The sequence below is a fragment of the Salvelinus fontinalis genome, chromosome 40, assembly GCF_029448725.1.
Source record: "Salvelinus fontinalis isolate EN_2023a chromosome 40, ASM2944872v1, whole genome shotgun sequence".
Lineage (NCBI taxonomy): Eukaryota > Metazoa > Chordata > Actinopteri > Salmoniformes > Salmonidae > Salvelinus > Salvelinus fontinalis.
The window spans coordinates 25,526,042-25,553,254 of NC_074704.1; the positions used below are offsets into that span (position 1 = coordinate 25,526,042).

A 27,213-nucleotide genomic window follows, 5' to 3' on the forward strand; every position below is an offset into this window, starting at 1 on the left:
CCACAACTTTTTAACATCATAACATTCCCAGAAGGATTATTGAGTCATTGTTAGTTTTACACTTGACTCTGCCGTTGTGCTGTAGAATTTGTGAACACATGACTCTGCCGTTGTGCTGTAGAATTTGTGAATTTTGTCTCTTGTATAATAAGGGACTATCATTTGTCCCAACATCACAGGCCACAGGCTTTGATGCAGTTAAAGATTTCCAAAAGTTTTTCTGCAGTTTAAGATAAACAGAGTTTTTTTTATGGGGTTTCTCCCTGTGCACCTGCCAATGTTAATCTATTGAACGAGACAAGTTACAAGACAGGACATATTGCTAATGTTCTTCCCATTGATAACCTGAAAGACAATTAACTTGTGGGCGGTGGTGGTGATGACGGCCTATTGGATGACATCGTCCATCGCGATTCCCCAAAAATGAAGACGCTCTGGAGTCAGATGTGGAGGAGGAGGTTGATTATCAGGAGTCAGATGTGAAGGAGGAGGTTGATCATCAGGAGTCAGATGTGAAGGAGGAGGTTGATCATCAGGAGTCAGATGTGAAGGAGGAGGTTGATCATCAGGAGTCAGATGTGAAGGAGGAGGTTGATCATCAGGAGTCAGATGTGAAGGAGGTTGTTGATCATCAGGAGCCAGATGTGAAGGATGAGGTTGATCATCAGGAGTCAGATGTGAAGGAGGAGGTTGATCATCAGGAGTCAGATGTGAAGGAGGAGGTTGATCATCAGGAGTCAGATGTGAAGGAGGAGGTTGATCATCAGGAGTCAGATGTGAAGGAGGAGGTTGATCATCAGGAGTCAGATGTGAAGGAGGTTGTTGATCATCAGGAGCCAGATGTGAAGGATGAGGTTGATCATCAGGAGTCAGATGTGAAGGAGGAGGTTGATCATCAGGAGTCAGATGTGAAGGAGGAAGTTGATCATCAGGAGTCAGATGTGAAGGAGGAGGTTGATCATCAGGAGTCAGATGTGAAGGAGGAGGTTGATCATCAGGAGTCAGATGTGAAGGAGGAGGTTGATCATCAGTGAACCTCTAAGATTGTGGCTGGGCTGGCGTTTACACTTCCAGTTTGGTCATATATTTTGATGCATTGAATGTTGATATTGTGTTATATGTTATATATTTGTACCTCCTGTTTCATGAAGTGATGTCACAAAGTACTGCCCCTATATACACAGTGCATTTGGAAGTTTTCAGACTCCTTCACTTTTTCTACATTTTGTTACGTTACAGCCTTATTCTAAAATGGATTAAATATTTTTTTCCCCCTCATCAATCTACACACATTATCCAATAATGACATGAAAATACCCCATAATGACATCACAATACCCCATAATGACAAAGCAAAAACAGGTTTTTATAAATGATAAATTAAAAAAATGGATTTTCTTTAAAAAACAAGGACATTTCTAAGTGACCCCAAACTTTGGAACGGTAGTGTACATCTACATTATGTATTGTTACACCATGTAGGAGCAGTACAGACCTAGTCTGTTCATTATATACATCTACATGATGTATTGTTACACCATGTAGGAGCAGTATAGACCTAGTCTGTTCATTATATACATCTACATGATGTATTGTTACACCATGTAGGAGCAGTATAGACCTACAGTAGCTAGCTACTTATTTAGATTTAGCTTGACTTAATGAAACTGCCTTAAATGTGCTGTAGTAAACATTTTTTATTCGCACTAATCGATCAACACATTCCTGTCTTTGTATGTCTCAATATAATAGTATTATTTAATTAAATCCATTTAAAATAATCTTTGTCTGAAAATAAATTGTGATCCTCAACTGCGTTTCCCACTCCAGTCTTTAGACGGCGATGTGCGTCTTTCAGGCAATGCTGCCAGCGTGACGTATAATCTAGTGGACGGGTCTTCATAAACAGCTCGTCAACCACCCCGGTAGCTTGCTAGCCAACATAGCCGAAAGATTCAAGCTATTTATACGCTTTCGATGTATATTAGCTACTGTGTATTAGACACACTTCTGTCGTATCTACTTGTTAACCTATTTAATTTAATATTACGTTATTTTGTATTAGTCAGCTATAGTAGCTGGCTGGTTAAATTAGCACTAGCCTAGTCGCTAACGATAGCTAGCTAGCTAACATCCCCGAACATGAGTTCCCTAAACTACTCCCCTCCTGTTAAAGAAGAGGACGTCTGCTGGACGGAGAACGAGGGTCTCTGGCAGAACATTGTTGTGAAAGAGGAGAAGGAAGAGGAGGATGTCACAGTAAAACAAGAAGTAGAGGGTGAGCCTGTTACAGTGAAAGAAGAAGAGAAAGACGTTCCAGTGAAAGAAGAGGAAGACGCGTTCAGAGTGAAAGAGGAGGCGGGTGTTACAGTAAAAGAAGAGGAAGAGAAAGAGGAGGATGCAGTTTTTGGAGTGAAGGAGGAAGGGGAGATTACTGTCACATTGAAAGATGAAGAGGAGGAGATAGGAGATCTGATTAACACCAGTAAGTTCCGCCTTAAATGTGTTTTTAACTTTGGATATTCGGAGTTGGCTCATCAATACCTCTTCAACGAAGGGCCCAGGATGATGACTAGTATGTCTAGAATCAGACGACGTAGAGAACAAGCTACCCTTTGTTTTCTCCGTTCCCAAAAAGTGACTTAACATATATATTTGAGAAGGGTCTATCTGCTGACCGCAGACTGGGGGGCACTGCATGTACATGCACTCCGTGCCCCCAAATAGTGCCATGTGAGAGTTCGGTTGGCTACACCAAAGAATATGGATATACTGACAAGATGTCTCTCTGCCCTAACAAAGGGAGGTCGTTGTCCACAAAGCTTCACTGCGGGTTGTCTAGCTCCCGCCTATCCTTTCTTTGGATTGTTGGATTCATCTTTTTATTGTAATATATTGTTTATATTCTATGAGGATTGTTCTCGTCAAACGCCTGTATTCAATGGAGAGAGATGCTAAGCTACTAGTATGAATATGCATAGCGATCTGGAGACAACTCCTATAGTGTTTTAATTAAAGTTGTCGGTATGTCACGTGTCCACATAACAACTTAAGCATTACGAAACTTCTGTTGGTTCAAGTAAACCTCACATAGCAAATAAGCCTTTCATGTTGTTGTCCAAATTCGACACTTTCCACATTGGGTTGATAATTGTTTCCACTTGGATACAACCTACTGTAACCTACTGGCATGTCCTAGAGAGATAAAACCACTTGGATACAACCTATTGTAGCCTACTGGCATGACCTAGAGAGATACAACCTGCTGTAACCTACTGGCATGACCTAGAGAGATACAACCTACTGTAACCTACTTGCATGACCTAGAGAGATAAAACCTACTGTAACCTACTGGCGTGACCTAGAGAGATACAACCTACTGTAGGCTACTGGCATGACCTAGAGCAATACAACCACTTGGATACAACCTACTGTAACCTACTGGCATGACCTAGAGAGTTACAACCTACTGTAACCTACTGGCATGACCTAGAGAGATACAACCTACTGTAGCCTACTGGCATGACCTAGATCAATGCAACCACTTGGATACAACGTACTGTAACCTACTGGCATGACCTAGAGAGATATAACCTACTGTGGTCTACTGGCATGACCTAGAGTTACAACCTACTGTAGCCTACTGGCATGACCTAGAGAGATATAATCTACTGTAACCTACTGGCATGACCTAGAGAGATACAACCTACTGTAACCTACTGGCATGACCTAGAGAGTTACAACCTACTGTAGCCTACTGGCATGCCCTAGAGAGTTTCAACCTACTGTAACCTACTGGCATGACCTAGAGCAATACAACCACTTGGATACAACCTACTGTAACCTACTGGCAGGACCTAGAGAGATATAATCTACTGTAACCCACTGGCATGACCTAGAGAGATATAATCTACTGTAACCTACTGGCATGACCTAGAGAGATATAATCTACTGTAACCTACTGGCATGACCTAGAGAGATACAACCTACTGTAACCTACTGGCATGACCTAGAGAGTTACAACCTACTGTAGTCTACTGGCATGCCCTAGAGAGTTTCAACCTACTGTAACCTACTGGCATGACCTAGAGAGATATAACCTACTGTAGCCTACTGGCATGACCTAGAGCGATATAACCACCTGGATACAACCTACTGTAACCTACTGGCATGACCTAGAGAGATAAAACCACTTGGATACAACCTACTGTAGCCTACTGGCATGACCTAGAGAGATACAACCTACTGTAGCCTACTGGCATGACCTAGAGAGATATAACCTACTGTAGCCTACAAGCATGACCTAGAGCGATATAACCTACTGCAACCTACTGGCATGACCTAGAGAGATATAACCTACTATAGCCTACTGGCATGACCTAGAGAGATACAACCTACTGTAGCCTACTGGCATGACCTAGAGAGTTACAACCTACTGTAACCTACTGGCATGACCTAGAGAGTTACAACCTACTGTAGCCTACTGGCATGACCTAGAGAGTTACAACCTACTGTAGCCTACTGGCATGACCTAGAGAGATATAACCTACTGTAGCCTACTGGCATGACCTAGAGAGATACAACCTATTGTAACCTACTGGCATGACCTAGAGAGATACATCCTACTGTAACCTACTGGCATGACCTAGAGAGATGCAACCTACTGTAGCCTACTGGCTTGATCTAGAGAGATAAAACCACTTGGAAACAACCTACTGTAGCCTACTGGCTTGACCTAGAGAGCTAAAGTTAAAATTCCTGGATTTTAAATGAATATTTTCTTGTAATAATGATAATTTGTATCTTCCTATCCACATGTGGGTCCCTCTCCTTTGTCTTCCTCTCTACACCAATAACAGACAACTACTGTGGGATCCCTCTCCTTTGTCTTCCCCTCTACACCAATAACAGACAACTACTGTGGGACTCCCAATCACGGCCGGATGTGATACGGCCTGGATTGGAACCAGGGACTGTAGTGACGCCTCTTGCACTGAGATGCAGTGACTTAGACCGCTGCGTCCGTGTGTGTGTGTTTAACTTTTTAACTGTACTAGAATGCTTAAAAGGCCGCTAAAATTTTAAATATCAGTTATCGGTGTTGTTTTTTGGGACAAGGAAAATATTGGCCAAAAATGTAATATCGGTGCATCCCTTTATTCTAAAATGTATTATTTTTTTAATCCTCATCAATCTACACACAATACCCCATAATGCCATCACAATACCCCATAATGCCAAAGCAAAAACAGGTTTAGATTTTTTTTGCTGTATTAAGACTATTCCCCAGGATAACTAGTTTGAGTAATGTAAGATCCCAGGATAACTAGTCTCAGAGTAATGTAAGATTCCAGGATAACTAGTCTCAGAGTAATGTAAGATCCCAGGATAACTAGTCTCAGAGTAATGTAAGATCCCAGGATAACTAGTCTCAGAGTAATGTAAGTTTCAGATAGTTTAACCCATTATAGTCTAAGCCTTGTCTGAGGGGGAGGTCCTTCTAAGCTATATGGAATTGTTTTAATAAGGTTTAAATAACATGAAGGGCTTCCCCAGTATAGTACAGTAGAAACACCCTCCAACATGAAGGGCTTCCCCAGTATAGTACTGTAGAAACACCCTCCAACATGAAGGGCTTCCCCAGTATAGTACTGTAGAAACACCCTCCAACATGAAGGGCTTCCCCAGTATAGTACTGTAGAAACACCCTCCAACATGAAGGGCTTCCCCAGTATAGTACTGTAGAAACACCCTCCAACATGAAGGGCTTCCCCAGTATAGTACTGTAGAAACACCCTCCAACATGAAGGGCTTCCCCAGTATAGTACTGTAGAAACACCCTCCAACATGAAGAACTTCCCAGTGTAGTACTGTAGAAACACCCTCCAACATGAAGGGCTTCCCCAGTATAGTACTGTAGAAACACCCTCCAACATGAAGGGCTTCCCCAGTATAGTACTGTTTTAAGGTTATACCAAGGATCATTAGTCTTTCTGATTTTGAATTGTAAGACCCCTTGAAGTATCAACCAAAAAATATTCATAAGTTAATTTATGTCAAATTATTAGGCCATACTGCTATAACCCGTAGTAACACATTGGATAACATTCACAACATAGAACAACAGTAACCACAGTAACATTGTTTCCCTCAAAACATTTAAAGGAAGTTTGTTCTGATGTGTCTGGTTTCCTAATTAGCAGGGAGGAGTTTCTACAACCAGATATACCACACCCATAACTAGTGGTTTCCTCAATACCAGATATACCACATCCATAACTAGTGGTTTCCTCATTACAATATATACTACATCCATAACTAGTGGTTTCCTCATGACCAGATATACTACATCCATAACTAGTGGTTTCCTAATTAGCAGATATACTACATCCATAACTAGTGGTTTCCTCATTAGCAGATACACTACATCCATAACTAGTGGTTTCCTCATTAGCAGATATACTACATCCATAACTAGTGGTTTCCTCATTAGCAGATATACTACATCCATAACTAGTGGTTTCCTCATTACCAGATATACTACATCCATAACTAGTGGTTTCCTCATTAGCAGATATACTATATCCATAACTAGTGGTTTCCTCATTACCAGATATACTACATCCATAACTAGTGGTTTTCTTATTACCAGATATACTACATCCATAACTAGTGGTTTCCTCATTACCAGATATACTACATCCATAACTAGTGGTTTCCTCATTACCAGATATACTACATCCATAACTAGTGGTTTCCTCATTACCAGATATACTACATCCATAACTAGTGGTTTCCTCATTACCAGATATACTACATCCATAACTAGTGGTTTCCTCATTACCAGATATACTACATCCATAACTAGTGGTTTCCTTATTACCAGATATACTACATCCATAACTAGTGGTTTCCTCATTACCAGATATACTACATCCATAACTAGCGCTATCCTCATTAGCAGATATACTACATCCATAACTAGTGGTTTCCTCATTACCAGATATACTACATCCATAACTAGTGGTTTCCTCATTACCAGATACACTACATCCATAACTAGTGGTTTCCTCATTAGCAGATATACTACATCCATAACTAGTGGTTTCCTCATTACCAGATATACTACATCCATAACTAGTGGTTTCCTCATTAGCGGATATACTACATCCATAACTAGTGGTTTCCTCATTACCAGATATACCACACCCATAACTAGTGGTTTCCTCAATACCAGATATACTACATCCATAACTAGTGGTTTTCTCATTAGCGGATATACTACATCCATAACTAGTGGTTTCCTCATTAGCAGATATACTACATCCATAACTAGTGGTTTCCTCATTAGCAGATATACTACATCCATAACTAGTGGTTTCCTCATTACCAGATATACTACATCCATAACTAGCGCTATCCTCATTAGCAGATATACTACATCCATAACTAGTGGTTTCCTCAATACCAGATATACTACATCCATAACTAGTGGTTTCCTCAATACCAGATATACTACACCCATAACTAGTGGTTTCCTCATTAGCGGATATACTACATCCATAACTAGTGGTTTCCTCAATACCAGATATACTACATCCATAACTAGTGGTTTCCTCATTACCAGATATACTACATCCATAACTAGTGGTTTCCTCATTAGCAGGGAGGAGTTTCTACAACCAAATTGCATTTGCATCGCCCTCGTGCCGTAATTTTATTAAACACCGAAAGGGGCCTATATTGGAGACCAAAAGTTGTCTGGCACACCGCTTACAAGCTTAGATGTTACTACTAATGTGAAAACAAGACAAAATATGACTGTTCTTGCTCATTTTAAGACAAATGTCAAATAATCATTACATTCATTACAGACGTCAATTGTTGTACAACATCGAGGCTACGCTGTTGGCATCACTTTTTACAGTGGATTTCCACTGTTGTGGGCCTTAAACCATCTGTCTCACTTATTGTTCACACAGGAGAGAGACGGGACTACGGTGGGTCCTCTGGGGAGCCTCAACAACATGATGCTGACGAGGCAGAGAAGAGTCTCTCCACATTAGAACACCTCAAGAAACATCCGCAGAGATCCACAGGGAAGAGAATTCACTGCTGCTCTGACTCTGGGAAGAGATTCACCTCCTCATCAGGCATTAAAATTCATCAGAGAATCCACACAGGAGAGAAACCTTACGGCTGTGATCACTGTGGGAAGAGTTTTGTTCAATATAGCCATCTGAAGATACACCAGAGAACACACACAGGAGAAAAACCTTTTAGCTGTACTCAATGTGGTAAGAGTTTTAGTCATTCAACCAGCCTGATATCACACCAGAGAACACACACAGGAGAGAAACCGTATAGCTGTGATCAATGTGGGAAGAGTTTTACTCAGCTAAGCATCCTGATATCACACCAGAGAACACACACAGGTGAGAAACCTTATAGCTGTACTCAATGTGGGAAGAGTTTTACTCAGCTAAGCAACCTGATATCACACCAGAAAACACACACAGGAGAGAAACCGTATAGCTGTGATGAATGTGGGAAGATTTTTACTACTTCTAGAAATCTGACTCGACACCAGAGAATTCACACAGGAGAGAAACCTTTTAGCTGTACTCAATGTGGGAAGAGTTTTACTCAGCTAAGCAACCTAATATCACACCAGAGAACACACACAGGAGAGAAACCATATAGCTGTGATGAATGTGGGAAGAGTTTTACTCAGCTAAGCAACCTGATATCACACCAGAAAACACACACAGGAGAGAAACCTTATAGCTGTAATCAATGTGGGAAGAGTTTTACTCAGTCAAACAGCCTGGTACAACACCAGAGAATACACACACATCACACATGATGTCACAATGTAGAATGTTTTAACATTGTACTAGGAGAATTTCAATAATGTCACAATGTAGAACCCTAAACGTTTGCCCCTTGTTCTATTGATTTCAACATGATATGGATATTAGCCTTAGGGGAAAAAATCCAGGCTCTGAATTGAACATTGTGTTGAGTTGTGTTACACTTTAACACGTTGGTGACCCACTGGAATCAAAATGCAACACTTCAAAATGTAGTGATCTGTTTTCTACAAGTTGTCCTCTAACCAGTGATGTACACATTACTCCCAGATTCCGTGTGGTTTTTGAGCTGTTCGTTTTAACAGGACGTGCAACCTCATACCCCTCCTCTCGCACAATTGATTTCAACGTGATATCGATGAGTGATTGCGTTCCTTTATTTAGCGACCCCTAAATTTAAATGCATCACTCCAAAATGTAGCTGACTGTCTTCTGCAGGTTGACCTCTAACCAGTGAGTTAAAAGATATCAGCCATTTCCATGTGTTTTTTTTAGTTGTGTTAGATTCAACATCACGTACAACCTCATTTCCACCCTAATCGATATCAGTGATTTATTGCTACTTGTCAAAACAACAGCGTTTCTGGTGCTTGTGCAGTTTATAAGGAGCTTGTTTAAATAAATACGATTATTGTGGCAGATGTTTGTGTATATAACACATTTTATGTTTTGTTTTTCAATATATCAAACTGTTTCTGCATATTTGTTATTGATTTGGACATGTTAAAACAGTGTTTTGACATTGGGGCTATCCCACCTAGCAAAATGTCTTTGAAAAGAAGTTTATGCCCGATGTCCAATATTCGTTTTAGTTGTAGTTAAATTACTTGAAAACAACTTATTTTCAACGTACTTTCGGGTAGCCTGGTGGTTAGAGCGTTGGGCCAGTAACCGAAAGGTTGCTGGATTGAATCCCCGAGCGGACAAGGTAAAAATATGTTGTTCTGACCCTTAACAAGGCAGTTAACCCACTGTTCCTAGGTCATCATTGAAAATAAGAATTTGTTGGTAACTGACTTGCTTAGTTAATAAAGGTTAAATAAAAAGTAGACTAGAGTTCTTGAAGCTAGTGAGCTTTTGGATTCTATAAAGAAACATTTGAAGAAAATAATACTATTGTATATTATTATTTAGAAATATTGTTTTTAATTGTTGACAGCCAGTTGTTGACAACCATGTTTATATTGGTGAAGCATTGTAGTTGATTGTAATGTGAAATGGACGTTTTCTGTTGGTGGTGAGCAAACTTGTCCATCAAAAATATAGGATATATTTGTTGTCTTAAGGGGGAAGGTGTTACAGGCTTTGGTTTTTCCATTTATGTTTTGAGGTTGGACTTTAGCACGTATAGCTCGTTAGCACGTAAGCCAGTCTAGCTCGTTAGCACGTAGGGTGAACTGATTGGTGTCACCTCGTTAGTCAGTATGTGTTACACCTGTGCTGGCTTGTCCATCTCGTTAGTGGGAAGGTGTTTCACCTGAGCTGGTCCAGGTTCTATTTAAGAGTGTCTGGCCCAGTGCCACAATTGTCTTGATAGATGTGGAGAGTCAACACCTTTAGTTGCTCCACCTTTTTGGTTTGCTTCCTGTCTGTAAGTTTGTTGTGAGTTTTTCTTTTGTTTGCCTCTTCTTGGGCAGATTTAGTGGGTGTCTTTTAGGTCCCAGTTGATGTTACTAGTCAACTTTCAGTGGACACCCCCCATAGTGTCTTTCAGAACCACTCCTAAAAAACAGCTTATATTTTGGGTTGGATATAGCATCATATGGTTAATATTTTAATCAATGGCATTTCTTTACAATTAGTCTTTCAGTTGTTTTTTTCTCAAGTTTGTACTAAATATTTCTCTTTATTTTCATAGTTTTTTCCTGTGAAGCCATTGTGTTGCATCCAAGTCTGAAATGTGCTGTATAAATAAAGCTTGATTTGATTTGAAAATATTGCAAAACAAATTAACCCAGTGACTGACCAATCAACAGACTCTTGGTCCCTCTTAGTATGAAAAACAGCATCAATCCCACTTTTCCAGCCTGCTGAAGGCGTGGTGGAGTGGTAAACACCACCCCCGGCTCTACCAGGGGCTTGAGGTGGTCTCCCACAGCTCTGCTTATGTCATGTTCTGTGGTCTCCATTTCTTGACTGCCCCTGTAACACAGAAAGAAACACATTTAGTCATATATAACACTCAAAGTAATGGATATGGAGCATCTATGGCCTCAGTTACACCTGGCACCTAAATGTGACTTCTGTAATCTGATCACTCCAAGCTGCATTAGGTTCAGATCTACCAGGATGGGCTTTTGACATAGTCGGGCCACTGAATATGCATAAGCAATGTCAAAAGATGAGTGGGGAAAAGTACATTTTACACAAGTGACCTTCATAATAATTTAAACGTTATTTGTCACATACGTATGTTATTGTGGGTGTAGCTAAATGCTTGTGTTTCTAGCTCTAACAGTGCAGTAATACCTAACTAAATGCTTGTGTTTCTAGCTCCAACAGCGCAGTAATACCTAACTAAATGCTTGTGTTTCTTGCTCCAACAGTGCAGTAATATCTAACAATTTCACAACAAATACCTAATACACACAAATCTAAGTAATGGAATAAGAATATATCAAATGTATTTATATAGCCCTTCTTACATCAGCTGATATCTCAAAGTCCTGTACAGAAACCCAGACTAAAACCCCAAACAGCAAGCAATGCAGGTGTAGAAGCACGGTGGTTAGGAAAAACTCCTTAGAAAGTCCAAAACCTAGGAAGAAACCAGGCTATGAGGGGTGGGCCAGTCCTCTTCTGGCTGTGCCAGGTGGATATTATAACAGAACATGACCAAGATATACATAAATGACCAGCATGGTCAAATAATAATAATCACAGTAGTTGTCAAGGGTGCAACAGGTCAGCACCTCAGGAGTAAATGTCAGTTGGTTTTCATAGCCGATCATTGAGAGTATCTCTACCGCTCCTGCTGTATCTAGAGAGTTGAAAACAGCAGGTCTGGGACAGGTTGCACGTCCGGTGAACAGGTCAGGTTTCCATAGCCGCAGGCAGAACAGTTGAAACTGGAGCAGCAGCACGGCCAGGTGGACTGGGGACAGCAAGGAGTCATCATGCCAGGTCGTCCTGAGGCATGGTCCTAGGGCTCAGGTCCTCCGAGAGAAAGAGAATTAGAGAGAGCATACTTAAATTCACACAGGACACCGGATAAAACAGGAGAAATAGTCCAGATATAACAGACTGACCCTAGCCCCCCGACACAAACTACTGCAGCATAAATACTAGAGGCTGAGACAAGAGGGTTCAGGAGACACTGTGGCCCCATCCGATGATACCCCCAGAGAGGCCCAAACAGGCAGGATATAACCCCACCCACTTTGCCAAAGCACAGTCCCCACACCACTAGAGGGATATCTTCAACCACCAACTTACCATCCTGAGACAAGGTGCCAAGCCAGGTTGGAAGACCACGTCAGTGACTCAACCCACTCAAGTGACGCACCCCTCCAAAGGACGGCATGGAAGAGCACCAGTAAGCCAGTGACTCATATATATAAATATATGGACAAGCAATGTCAGAGGGGCATAGACAGATACAGTAGAATAGGATAGAATACAGTATATACATATGAGATGAGTAATGCATAGACTAAGATACAGTAGAATAGGATAGAATACAGTATATACATATGAGATGAGTAATGCCAGATATGTAAACATGCAGGAGATCCACCAAGGAAAGATAGTGATGGTGCTCAGTGACGTTGTTGCAAATGGTGGGTAAAATGGTAAAACGTTTGAGTTCATTTTGTCCTGACATCGTCACTTTGCCTACTGTTTATTGCCACTTTGGGATGCAACCTTTGTTTGTTGTCATTTTTTAATACATTTTTTATAATTTTCCCCCCGTTTTTTCTCCCCAATTTCGATCTTGTCTCATCGCTGTAACTTTCCAACGGGCTCGGGAGGCGAAGGTCGAGTGATGCGTCCTCTGAAACATGACCCGTCAAACCGCGCTTCTTAACACCCGCCCGCTTAACCCGGAAGCCAGCTGCACCAATGTGTAGGAGGAAACACCGGGCGACACTTGGCCAATTGTGTGCCGCCCTATGGAACTCCTGATCACGGCAGGTTGTGGTACAGCCCGGGATCGAACCCGGGTGACGCCTCTAGCACTGTGATCTAGTACCTTAGACCGCTGCGCCACTCGGGCATAACTTTTTTTTTAACCAATTCTGATGGTTGTTAAAAGTGGAATTTTTACATTATTACCGTTATATCAACACACTCGACACTCCCAACACTCCCAACTATAAATCTCTTTGCCACCGTAGACATCAAGTCAGTTGACAATAATGTTGCGTACAGCATTCCATGTTTAAAAGGTCTATAATTTTCATTGAAGACAATCAAAGTTAACATTCCATAAAATTTCAATTAAAGGCTGAGTCTCAAATAGTCGCCTGTCCCTTTTAATAGCCGGGCAATGGCACACATTATAGCAAAGACATTTTGGGTCAAAATTAAAGGAGCTACAATTATAATTTAATTAAATTTTTTTAAATAAAATATCTATAATATCTATATCTAATATCTGCATTAATAGTGGAATGATAGTCTGCATTAATAGTGGAATGGATTAATAGTGCATTAATAGTGGAATTAATCTGCATTAATGATAGTGTTTCACAGTATTCCCTCACATTTTTATTTGATTTTGTGTCGAAATCTCTTTCTGTTGTCAAGATGGGAAAACTGCACCCTCCCTCTGCAATCGGTGTCACTAAATGCCGTGGTCAATCTCCTTCTCAACCAATAATGGCCGACTGGGGCAAGCAGCCAATGTACAAATCTACACCCTTCAATCAATTTCAGTTTTTGTGAGAAAACAAGTACTGAATAGTGCAGGGAATCATTGTACCATCTACATCGCTGTGAAATATATTTTCAATAAAAAAAGTTGTTTTTACAGCTGTTTGAAGTTTGTGGATGAAACAAAGTAAAATAGTCTCCACCATGGTCTGTGCTATCCGGGATCCTTCAGACTTCCCTACCCCACTGACCTCTCCACCATGTTACAGGGAAGTGTGATGGGGGGAGATTGGAATGCAGACTAGTTGATGCAGTTCACCGTGTTACAGGGAAGTGTGATGGGGGAGTTTGGATTGGAGACTAGTTGTTGCAGTTCACCTAACTTCCACATGGGGGAGACATTCTACATGTAGCACCTTTAGTGCTGAATGAAATAGACTTTCCATGTACATTTACCACATATGAAACATATACTAGTTGGCTGCTGCTACAGGCCTCCTTGTGCTGATGGGAAACATCTTGACGGAATCTGTCAAATGTTGGATAAAGTATCTGATGAAAACAGGGACATTTATTTTTGGGGTGATTTGAATATTGACTGGTTTACCACCAACTGTCCACTGAGGGAAAAGCTTCTTTCTGTGGCCAATAGTTGTAACAAAACCCAAGGTGACACTACCAACCAGAATGTTCACTAAGTCTGATACCACATCATCAACCTGTATTGATCATATTTTTACCAACATGGCTGAACATTATTCTAAAGCTGTAGCAGTGGTGATCATAACTTGGTGACACTCAAGAGAAAAACACAAATACCAAAGATCCTAAAGTAACTGACCCAAGGCACTACAAGAGGTTCAGTCATTTGTGGATGAGGTTCAGAATGTTCGATGGCTGGAAGTGTGTAGTGAGGATGATCCTGAAAGGGCATTGAGTGGGTTTATGAAATTATTTATGAGTATTGTTGATAAACAAGGCCCTATTAAGAAAACAGACTGAGGTCAAAAGATGCACCAGGGATTGATGAGCTGAGAAATGTAACGGTTCCACGTAATGATACCAAAAAATGTAGGCGACAGATCTGTCTGATGAGCAAAGTTATTGTAAATGAATACATCTAGTGACCAAGCTAGACCAGTTATTGTAGATGAATACATCTAGTGACCAAGCTAGACCAGTTATTGTAGATGAATACATCTAGTGACCAAGCTAGACCAGTTATTGTAGATGAATACATCTAGTGACCAAGCTAGACCAGTTATTGTAGATGAATACATCTAGTGACCAAGCTAGACCAGTTATTGTAGATGAATACATCTAGAGACCAAGCTAGACCAGTTATTGTAGATGAATACATCTAGTGACCAAGCTAGACCAGTTATTGTAGATGAATACATCTAGTGACCAAGCTAGACCAGTTATTGTAGATGAATACATCTAGTGACCAAGCTAGACCAGTTATTGTAGATGAATACATCTAGTGACCAAGCTAGACCAGTTATTGTAAATGAATACATCTAGTGACCAAGCTAGACCAGTTATTGTAGATGAATACATCTAGTGACCAAGCTAGACCAGTTATTGTAGATGAATACATCTAGTGACCAAGCTAGACCAGTTATTGTAGATGAATACATCTAGTGACCAAGCTAGACCAGTTATTGTAAATGAATACATCTAGTGACCAAGCTAGACCAGTTATTGTAGATGAATACATCTAGTGACCAAGCTAGACCAGTTATTGTAAATGAATACATCTAGTGACCAAGCTAGACCAGTTATTGTAGATGAATACATCTAGTGACCAAGCTAGACCAGTTATTGTAGATGAAAACATCTAATGACCAAGCTAGACCAGTTATTATAGATGAATACATCTAGTGACCAAGCTAGACCAGTTATTGTAGATGAAAACATCTAGTGACCAAGGTCAAAAAAAAGGATATTATCATCACTAAATCAAGGCTGATGGAAAACATCTTTGGACAACTTTGATTCAACACAAGTGGCAGACATGTTTGAATTCCTACCCATTGTAACATTCATTTCCAAAACCACCTGCCATTGCGAACGACTTGAATGACTATTTGACGGGTCAGGTGGACACATTGTGAAATGAGTCCAACTGACGGCTCCCGGAATCCGACCGCAGAGTGAAGGAAAAGCAGCCAACAAGTCCTCAGCATATGTGGGAACCATCAAGGCTGTTGGAAAAGAATTCCAGGTGAAGCTGGTTAAGAGAATGCCAAGAGTGTGCAAAGCTATCAATACTTCAAAGCGTGGCTATTTGAAGAATCTCAAATATAAATTAGATTTTGATTTGTTTAACACTTTTTTGGTTACTACATGATTCCATATGTGTTATTTCATAGTTTTGATGTCTTCACTATTATTCTACAATGTAGAAAATAGTAAAAAATAAAGAAAAACCCTTGAATGAGTAGGTGTTCTAAAACTTTTGACCAGTAGGGTATATTATATAATAAATATGTAATAACATTAAAACATAACTGTATGTCCTTATAGGGAACCAGATCGTGACTACAATTCAGTTACCAAGTCTTTAACCACACTGTGTTGTCACACTGCTGAGTAAAAACTCATACTTCCTACTCAATAACTTTTTGTCTGAAAATGTAAATATACATTTTATTCAACTGCGTTACCCACTCCAGTCAGCAGATGAATGCTGCTAGTGTGACGTAAAATCTAGTGGACGGAACGCTTCTTTCAACAGCAGCAAGTTAGTCAGCCACCTCGGTAGCTTGCTAGACAAAATAGCTGAACCAATAAAGCTCTTTAGACGCTTTCGTGTATATTAGCCACTTTTAAATCCTTTTCTGTCGTCTAGTTAGTTATCCGATTTCATTTCATATTTACGGTGTTGTTGTTATTATTCATCTAGCGGGCTGGTTAAGTTAGCATTAGCCTAGCTAGCTAACATCTCCGACCATGAGTTCACTAAGCTACTCACCTCCTGCTAAAGAAGAGGTCTGCTGGACGGAGAAAGAAGCTCTCGTCAAAGAGGAGGAGGAAGAGGAGAATGTTGCAATACAAAAACAAGTAGAGGGTGAGGCTGTTACCGTGAAAGAAGAAGAGAAAGATGTTTCAGGGAAAGAAGAGGAAGACGCGTTCAGAGTGAAAGAGGAGGAGGGTGTTACAGTAAAAGAAGAGGAGGATGCAGTTTTTGGAGTGAAAGAGGAGGAGGAGATGACTGTTACATCGAAAAAGGAGGAGGAAGAAGAGGAGGAAACTGGATATCTGGGCCCGGTTTTCCAAACGCATGTTAAGGCATCCAATGGTTCTAATGATGAATTTAGCCATAAGATGGTTTTGAGAAACCGTTCCCTGATTAACACTAGTAAGTACTGTCTTATAAACAGAGGCACAACTCTGCAGTTGTTGATCTGATGTGTGGTGTTAAAGGGGAAATATTCAATTGCTACATCCATATTTGGACTTTTAAATTATTTATTTATTTCTAGCCATTGATTCTTGAAGAATATAACACATGCCTCATGAGCTCAGTTAAACTGTTGTACCCCATCAGAACCCCAAATAAGCTTTTTTTACTCCAATGTTTAGAAACAATGTAAATCAACACTGTATAGCCTCAACATGGTTCAAACTATAATGTTGATATCATGGATGGTCAGTCCTTGTCTATGAATTTGAGACTAGTTACATTTCTCCAGCCCCATCATCATCTTATTACCAAAACAGTGGTGGAATTACAGCGTTGTTATTGGTTGATTGATTGTTGTGTGGCTTTTTTAAAGGGACAACCTAGGATTTAAACAGCAACAAAATGGCTGCCCAGAGACTTGGTTTGGTAAAAAGCTGAGGGATGGGGGCTGGAGAAATGTAACCACTCTCAAATTCATAGGGAACTCGTCAAGAAGTTGAGACATCTTGGCGTAACAGTTATAAGGTGTTGGCTTGACAGTCGCTGGACCCAGGTTTGAGTTCAGCTCAAGGCTACCCCCTGAATTCACTACACTATGAATACAAGGACTGGCCATGCATGATGTCATAATGATAGTTTAACCAGGTTTCAATGCTATATAGTATATTCTAGAATTCCTCCATGATGTCATATTGATAGTTTAACCAGGTTTCTAGGCTATATAGTATATTCTATAATGGCCAGTGAAGATTTCCTGTGGGGATCAAATTATTAGAGCTGTTGATAAGTCATTGTATAATATTCAGCCAATTTATTATCAAGCCATTACGTTAAAGGCTAAACATACCTAGATTCAATTACATTCATGAATTGGTTTGAAACCTTTGTTTTAAACCCTTCTCAAAGTTGGTGCCTTGACGGATTTGTAAAAAATGGTTTGTCATGAAACATTTATTTATTTAAATGTAAGCTTTATTTAACTAGGCAAGTCAGTTAAGAACAAATTCTTATTTACAATGACTGCCTACCCCGGAAGACGCTGGGCCAATTGTGCGACGCCCTATGGGACTCCCAATCACGGCCGGTTGTGATACAGCCTGGATTTGAACCAGGGTGTCTGTAGTGACGCCTCAAGCACTGAGATGCAGTGTCTGCTGTGCCACTCGGGAGCCCCAAAATCATGTTCTAGTGCTGTCCCCAACTAAAATACATCTTTGTCAACCAAGAGTCGTCTGTTCTGTCTACCAATCGCCCAATGTGTTTTAATAAAATCAACTATATGTACTTAACTTGTCTGATGCTTTAAGCACGCTGTTTTTTAAAAAGAATTACAGATGCACAAATGACTAGAGGGAGCCAGTCATCAATATAACCCGAAGAAGAAAAACTCTTCCCGACTGCTGTTATGCTCCTGAAGTTTTCAGTAATTGACTACTTCAGCGGTTTTCCATTTAGAGTGCCAATTTACCTTACAATTTCTACTGATCTGCGTGCCAGTTATGATTTTCATATCCACATTTTTGTGGAACAGTTTCATTGAATTTATAATAGTATCTCAAAATCATTGTTTGTGATTAATCTACATACTATTATTGCCATTGTCAACTATGTAAAAATAGCCCACATAAAGCCAGCAAATAAAAACATTGCAAATAAATAGCCTATAAATCACATAGCCTAGTAACAAACGTGGTAATCAGGTGTTTTGACATTTCCACTGGATCAGCGCATTTAATTTTTCCCTTTCGTGCCGAGTGGTTATAGAAAGGGCGAGAGCTGGAAATATTTTTCAAATACTTTAAGGAACTATTGTCATTCGCAATTGATTTTAATAAAACTTTTGTTTACTTGCTGTTTGAGGTGAAGAGAAATTTGCTTTGAGAAGCTCCATAACTCATTAGGGTGGTGCTTTAAGACAATCAGAAATACAATCAGACATCCCCAAATGGGCACATTTATAGGCCTACATTTGCGCTCAGGCCAGGTAGACTAGTCCTACCTCTTCTATATGCGTAATTAGGTGTGTGTCCTTACTCAACATTGACAGGAGTTTTTCAAACAAAAGACTATGAATAAATTCACAAAACTGACGCATCTTGCGGGGTCAGGTCTGGGTGATCTGCCAGGGGCCGTTTCATTTAGTATCCGTCTGGGTCGGCATGGAGAATGATTGTATTTTCCCATAGTACGTTGTACCGAAGTTGACCGACTGAAAGGGAGTGTAACTTTATGACTGTTGGATTCGGGCTAAACTTTGAACATTGAGGTATTAAAGACATGATAGATCAGACGCAGGGTATATAAAGGAGTGAGATCTGTAGAAAAACAGAGTGGCTGTGGAATGTGCTGGGTGGACGGGAGGAGATCACAGGATTGCTATAGGGGAAGCGATGGACATATGTGGATTAGGCGAAGGACATTTCTACCGAAGTACAACACCTGTTTGGCCCCGCCCCTTCCTGGGTCGGTGAAGAGCGGTATTAAATTGAAGGTGTAAATCCGAGCCTCGCGCTCATCACCTGTGGAAGGCGGGGCTTCTAGCGAGGCATGGATTTAATAGTATGTTGTACCTAGTTTCCCTCCTTCAGGGAACAGTAGTTATAGTCATAATGTGTGGATTTAATAGTTTGTTGTACCTCGTTTCCCTCCTTCAGGGAAAAGTAGTTATATTCATAACGTTATGCTTGTCATATGATGAACTTCAACTTAAATACTGGATCTTGCTGTCGGACAGTTTTTTGTATTCTGAAATGCACTCTAACTACGTAACATTTAGTGTCTCCTTATGTTATGCTGGGAAAACAGTTTTCATGGGCACAGAAATCCTAAATAATTTCAGAGTTTGCTAAATCCAATGGTTTTTAACTGAGAGTCATCTGAAGTTTATTGACACCCAAATGGATACGGTCATTAACGTGGTTCTTCAATAATTAGACATAATAATAATAATTACACATAATTCTTAATACTGTAGCTGTTCAGTTACAGTCACATGTTCAACTATCATCAGCTGATCCAGGAAATCATTTTCTGAATGCCAGTCAAATGACAAACATCACGACATGCAACAAACATCGTGACTTGGGTATATTTGATGTTAGGTGAAGTTATGGGTCCTGTTCCATGATTGTACAACACACAGAGATACTTAGCTCATGATGTGTAGAGAACTGTTCCTTGATGGATAGGCTATTGTACAACACACAGAGCTATTTTCCTTTATTCAGGACATTTACAATGACAACACATTACAGAGTAGCCTAGTGGGATTATTCACAAAATTATCTGGTGAACAGGTTATGAAATGTCATGAAAAAGACATTTTTAGTTTTCATGTTTCACCTGAAATATTAAATGATTTATAGTCCTAGGTCTATGTTGTTGTTAGGTGAAGTTATGGGTCCTACAGTAGGTCTATGTTGTTGTCAGGTGAAGTTATGGGTCCTACAGTAGGTCTATGTTGTTGTTACACCCACCCGTAGCACGCGCTCCAGCAGGTGTATCTCACTGATCATCCTTAAAGCCAAAACCTAATTTGGACGCCTTTCCTTCCAGTTCTCTGCTGCCTGCGACTGGAACGAATTGCAAAAATCTCTGAAGTTGGAGACTTTTATCTCCCTCAACAACTTTAAAAATCTGCTATCCGAGCAGCTAACCGATCGCTGCAGCTGTACATAGTCCATCTGTAAACTACCCACCCAATTTACCTACCTCACCCCCATACTGCTTTTATTTATTTACTTTTCTGCTCTTTTGCACACCAGTATCTCTTCTTGCACATGATCATCTGATGATTTATCACTCCAGTGTTAATCTGCTAAATTGTAATTATTCGATTTATTGCCTACCTCATGCCTTTTGCACACATTGTATATAGATTCTCTTTTTTCTACCATGTTATTGACTTGTTTATTGTTTACTCCATGTGTAACTCTGTGTTGTTGTCTGTTCACACTGCTATGCTTTATCTTGGCCAGGTCGCAGTTGCAAATGAGAACTTGTTCTCAACTAGCCTACCTGGTTAAATAAAGGTGAAATAAAAAATAAAATAAAAAAGGTGAAGTTATGGGTCCTACAGTAGGTCTATGTTGTTGTTAGGTGAAGTTCTGGGTCCTACAGTAGGTCTGTGTTGTTGTTTGGTGAAGTTATGGGTCCTACAGTAGGTCTATGTTGTTGTTAGGTGAAGTTATGGGTCCTACAGTAGGTCTATGGTATAACTAGGGATTTCCGCACTAGCATGGAGGAGTTTCTGAAACCAAATTGCGTTTTAGCAAACAGAGGGCAGAGAGCGATGCAGAGAGCGATGCACATATTTGGGGATGTCGGATAGTATTTACGCACCACCACTAATGATTTGTGGAGCTTCTCAAAGTAATTTTTTCTTCACCTCAAACAGCTAGTAAACAAAGTCTTACTAAAATCAATTGGCAAATTACAATAGTTCCTCAAAGTATTTGTAAAATATTTCTAGCTCTCACTCTTTATAACCACTCAACATGAAAGGGAAAAATGTAATGCTCTGATCCAGTGGAAATGTCATAAAATACCTGATTACTTCTTATCCCTTACACAAATAGCCTACAGCCGTGTCTGTCCCAAACTCACTGGCGCGGGAAACTCTGAGGGCCCAGAATATTTTATATCAAGTTTTGGACCGACCTAGGTGATAGAACTTGAAACACCATAGTCCCTGTGCCCAAGAACACTAAGGTAACCTGCCTAAATGACTACCGACCCGTAGCACTCACATCTGTAGCCATGAAGTGCTTTGAAAGGCTGGTCGTGGCTCACATCAACACCATTATCCCAGAAACCCTAGACCCCCTCCAATTTGCATACCGCCCCAACAGATCCACAGATGATGCAATCTCTATTGCACTCCACACTGCACTTTCCCACCTGGACAAGTGGAACACCTATGTGAGAATGCTATTCATCGACTACAGCTCAGCGTTCAACACCATAGTGCCCTCAAAGCTCATCACTAAGCTAAGGACCCTGGGACTAAACACTGAGCACGCCCCCATTCTCATCGAAGGGGTTGTAGTGGAGCAGTTGAAAGCTTCAAGTTCCTTGGTATCCACATCCTTGGTGTCCACATTATAGGCTTAGTTAACTGGTGAACTGTTGAAATCATGGAAACATAATGACGATTCTAATTCTAGATTTGGAATAGAATGTGTAGCACCTTGAATATATTGTTGTTTGACTACCAATTAATAAACCAGGGAGGAATTACTGACAGAGTAGGAGCGTGGTGGAGACATCCAAGAGGGAAATCAGGAAGGGAAATGACAGCAAGTAGTGTAGACAAAAGGGATAACAAGTTAGTGAAGCAACAGATGTGCTGGAATGAGAACAATATAGATGGAATGAGAACAATATAGATGCTACTTTGAGAACACAAACTCTCACATCTTTCACAGCACAGAGCGAGGGAGTCCAGGGGATGACTGGATGAGCAATGGAGGAAGCATTGTGGGATTCTCTTGGCGTGAGTACAGTTGGTGAGACAGAGTGGACGATGCTGAAGAACAGTGGAGTGAAAAGGGCTAAAGTTGGTAATGAACAGCAGTTTAGGGTCGGAGTGGGAATCATCAGCAAGGATGTTTTTGTGGGTGACCTGTTAACGGTCTCAAAGATGGTGAAGGATGAATTGGGTAAAGTGGAATCGGTTCGAGTGACCAGGAGCGGTAGGATACTGATTGTGTGTCAACAGCGCAAAAGGAGAAAGCTTTGTGTGGTTTAGGTTAAACATTTCAGGTAGACGCACGTTGATTAAAATGAATGACAGACGGAAGGTTTTACTGTGGTTTGGTGAAGTGATTCTCCCATCTTATGTAAAACCTGGGTAAGTGAAAGTTGCAGTGTTACAATTGTAAAAAAGTTTGGACATGTGGCAAGTGTTTGTCAAAGGAATAAATATCTCGTAGTCAGGTGAAGCATGTTGTAATTGTGATGGTTCCCGAGTTCCCGGAGTGCCCTGTACAGATGAAGGATGTCACAGTAGCTAGGATGATCAGGCCCATCCAGCGGGTGTCCTATGTGGAGGCAGTGAAAATAGCTGAAGGAGTAGAGAGGAGAAGGTAGTTCACATCCCACAGTGAAGTCATGCAGGAGAAGGATCCCAACACACTAATAGTGAGCAAGGTGGACTTTGTTGTGTTTATAGAGCAAGTGATAAATTGCATTAATAAATTATTAGTTACCTCCGTCCAAAACTAGCAGTTTCCGCATTAGCTTGGAGGAGTTTCTACAACAAAATTGCGTTTGCATTGCCCTCACTGTCGCAGTGATAAATTGCATTAAAAATAAAGTAATAATACATCTAAGAAGCTAGACATCATTGTGAGGCGGCAAATAGATGTCTGGATCTCCAGGACTTCACAGACAAAATGTTACAGGGAGAACTGAATGAAGACGTTCCACCCCTCCCAGGTTCCTGAACCTGTGTAGGGATCTGAATAGTACCATTTTTGTTAGAAATTCATGGTAGTGGAGTGAATTTGGTTTGTGTTTATTTTACGTAATAAGTATGATATGTTAATCCCAATTTTTTTTGCGTTTTGGTTATTTTTTACAACCCCTTACAGTAGGTGGCAGCAATACACCTGATGAGTGTAGTCTGACAATAAACCTCAGCGAAGAAGACATGGTAGGAACCAAAGTGTTGTTCAGTGTTTCCAGTGGACCCTAATTAGGTGTTACATTACATGTTGTTTTCTTACTTCACGTAGCCGGCTAGCTAGCCAACATATTCATACTTCGCTTACTCCTCTCTGATAAGATACCGCTGCACAAACATGCTTATCTAGGCCTACACCAGCACTGGTACCAGGCAGTATTAGCTAGCTACGTTTGCTCTGACTCTTAATACATTTAGCAAGCTAGCTAGCCTGCTAACTAGCGATTAGCAGCTAACATTATTTGAGCAACACCTTGCTAAGAAAAGACAATATTTCGCCTTAATGTAATGGCTTGAAAATAATTGGCAGAATATTATACAATGACTTCTGAACAGCTCTAACAATTTGACCCCCACAGGAAATCTACACTGGCAGTTATAGAAAGACTTATTTACTATATAACCATTGATTCTTGAAGAATATAACTTATAAATGCCTCAAATGTTTTAACCGTACTACCCCACCAGAAACCAAACATAAGCTCGTATAACGCCACTGTTTGTAAACAAATACTATATGGCTGAGGAGTAGGGTCGATCCAAGCGTTCTAACCTCACAATGACAGTAAAGCACCCAAGCTAACTGGCTAACGTTGGATAGCTTGCTAGACACAAATCAGAGAAAACCTCACTCTTACCATTTTACTTGCCCTAGTAGAGCTGGTTAGGCTGTTTTCATGTTATCCAGAGCATTGGTGACTAACTGTGCTGCTGGCAACAATTTAATTTGAGCTTTTTTGCAGATGTTTACTGACACCAGGCATATTCAAAAGGTGTTGAGTGTTATTAAATTCATCAGTTATTCTGCTCTCTAATCAAGTCAATAAACATTGGGTAGTTAGTTAGAATATAGTTACTATACTGGCAAGTTTGATGTAGAAGTATGTGAGGATTGAAAATATGCTTTGCCTATCATGGGGGGTCTGTGTGTGTGCTGGAAGTAACATTTTGCAACATATGGTGTGACTAGCGGGAAGGCTGTGGGTAACCTTGGGTGTAGGCAGTTATCATGAGTTGTGGGGGACACATACAGAGCATAGTGTTGCGAGAACACACTGTCTTTTGTTAGACAATAACAGGAGGCGCAGTGGTCTAGGGCACTGCATCGCAGTGCTAACTGCGCCACCAGAGTCTCTGGGTTCGCGCCCAGGCTCTGTCGCAGCCGGCCGCGACCGGGAGGTCCGTGGGGCGACGCACAATTGGCATAGCGTCGTCCGGGGTAGGGAGGGTTTGGCCGGTAGGGATATCCTTGTCTCATCGCGCTCCAGCGACTCCTGTGGCGGGCCGGGCGCAGTGCGCGCCAACCAAGGGGGCCAGGTACACAGTGTTTCCTCCGACACATTGGTGCGGCTGGCTTCCGGGTTGGAGGCGCGCTGTGTTAAGAAGCAGTACGGCTGGTTGGGTTGTGCTTCGGAGGACGCATGGCTTTCGACCTTCGTCTCTCCCGAGCCCGTACGGGAGTTGTAGCGATGAGACAAGGTAGTAATTACTAGCGATTGGATACCACGAAAATTGGGGAGAAAATGGGATAAAAAAATATATATAATAATAATAATCAGCTACTAATATACACCAAAACAGTGTAAAGAGCGTGAATGTTGTGGCTATGTTTGCTAGAAAGCGGCGGAGGTGTCTGACTAACTGTTGTTGTTGAAGGAGCGTCCCGTCCATTAGATTATACGTCACACTGGCAGCATCGCCTGAACCTAAAAGACGCACATCAAACAGTATTGCATCTTTTTTGGCATTGTATACATGTAAGAAAAATGTGGCAAGACATCAGTAGATTTATAATTGAACACATTTATGAAGATTTTACACTATTGTGGAGAGATGTACTGCTTGGATTCTTTACATACGATCAAAATAATCTGAAACATTATTATGTAATTAATTTCATTATTCTTTTGGACAAATTTCATATACACAAATGTAAATTTACTAACAAAAAATCTAATTTTCTTACCCTACAAAAAGAAATTGAACTGTATTTTAAGACTGTTAAATACTCTACTAACAAAAAAGCTGCTAGAATTGTAAGTGTATGTATGTCCCTTAAGGTCCTTGTGTAATTGTAATGTGATATTGTACCCCCTAGCTCGATTGTCCATTATATATAATCTATATATACTTGTGTACATGTACTTTCTGTATTGATTTGTTGTTAATTTAAAAAAAAAAAAAAAAAAAATATTTTTTTTTTATAAAGACGCACATCTGCTGCCTGGAGTGGGCAACGCAGTTGACGAACCAAAAGTTTATTTTTAATTTATTTCATAAAAATGTTATATTATATTAAGTCGTTCAAAGAGAAGCATGTGTTGATTGATTCGTGTTTAATAAGTTAGAATTTAAAACAAATTTTACACCCACTACACATTTTGCATTGAACCATACCTCTGACATGGATCATTTTGACCCCAGAGGCATATCTTTTATAATAGCCAAAATGTGGTTTATTCAATTCTTCAAATGTTTAATGACTGTCAATCAACTGGTTCTTAATACATCTAAATCATGGTTTAGTGTTTCTGTATCAAAATGGACTTTTAACAAATTCAAATCCTTTGGAGTCATTTTGACCCCAGGCAAAAGCACCTTTGATTAATAGGACGTTTATTTTAAATCAAAATCAAATCACATTTTATTGGTCACATGCACAAGTTTAGCAGATGTTTTTGCGGGTGTAGCGAAATGCTTGTGGTTCTAGCTCCGACAGTGCAGCAGTATCTAACAAGTAATATCTAACAATTTCTTAACATGCACCCAGTACACACAAATCTAAGTATTTGAATCTAGGTTTCTCTGTAGACATCCCACCAGAGGGTGGAGGGGCACCTGTATCAGTGGTTTTGACCAGATAGATACCTGCAGACACACAGTATAGTGCCTCCCATGTACTCTCCTAAGATTGGATTCTTCTACACCACGAATCATGTGTACAAAACTGCCAGCGGTAGAATACTCTGCCAGCGGTATACAGTGTATTCATAAAGTATTCAGACCCCTTCACCTTTTCTTAGTTTGGTTACGTTACAGCCTTATTCTAAAATTGAATAATTGTTTCCCCTCATCAATCTACACACAATACCCCATAATGACTAACCAAAAATAGTTTTTTAGAAATTTTTGCAAATATATTTACTTAACAAGTATTCAGACCCTTTGCTTTGAAACTCGAAATTGAGCTCAGATGCATCCTGATTCCATTGATCATCCTTGAGCTGTTTCTATAACTTGATTGGAGTCCACCTGTGGTAAATTCAATTGATTAGACATTATTTGGAAAGACACACACCTGTCTATATAAGGTCCCACAGTTCACAGTGTATGTCAGAGCAAAAACCAAGCCATGAGGTCAAAGGAATTGTCTGTAGAGCTCTGAGACAGGATTGTGTCAAGGCACAGATCTGGGGAATGGTACCAAAAAA

General features: G+C 40.3%; 1 protein-coding gene across 3 annotated transcripts in view; it reads left to right on the top strand.

Annotated features, from left to right (window-relative positions):
- The first annotated feature begins 1,903 nt into the window (after positions 1-1,903).
- LOC129839004 (zinc finger protein OZF-like) overlaps positions 1,904-27,213 on the top strand; it is a 96,402-nt gene continuing 71,092 nt past the window's right edge. The window contains exons 1-2 of one of the 3 annotated variants that reach the window (XM_055906271.1): positions 1,904-2,485; positions 7,983-10,808. In XM_055906271.1, coding sequence (XP_055762246.1) covers positions 2,143-2,485; positions 7,983-8,866 — 1,227 coding nt within the window. In that variant the 5' untranslated portion in view covers positions 1,904-2,142 and the 3' untranslated portion in view covers positions 8,867-10,808. Of the gene's footprint in view, positions 2,486-4,859; positions 6,534-7,982; positions 10,809-27,213 lie in introns of those variants that run through there. The other 2 variants (XM_055906272.1, XM_055906273.1) reach the window with 2 other exon arrangements.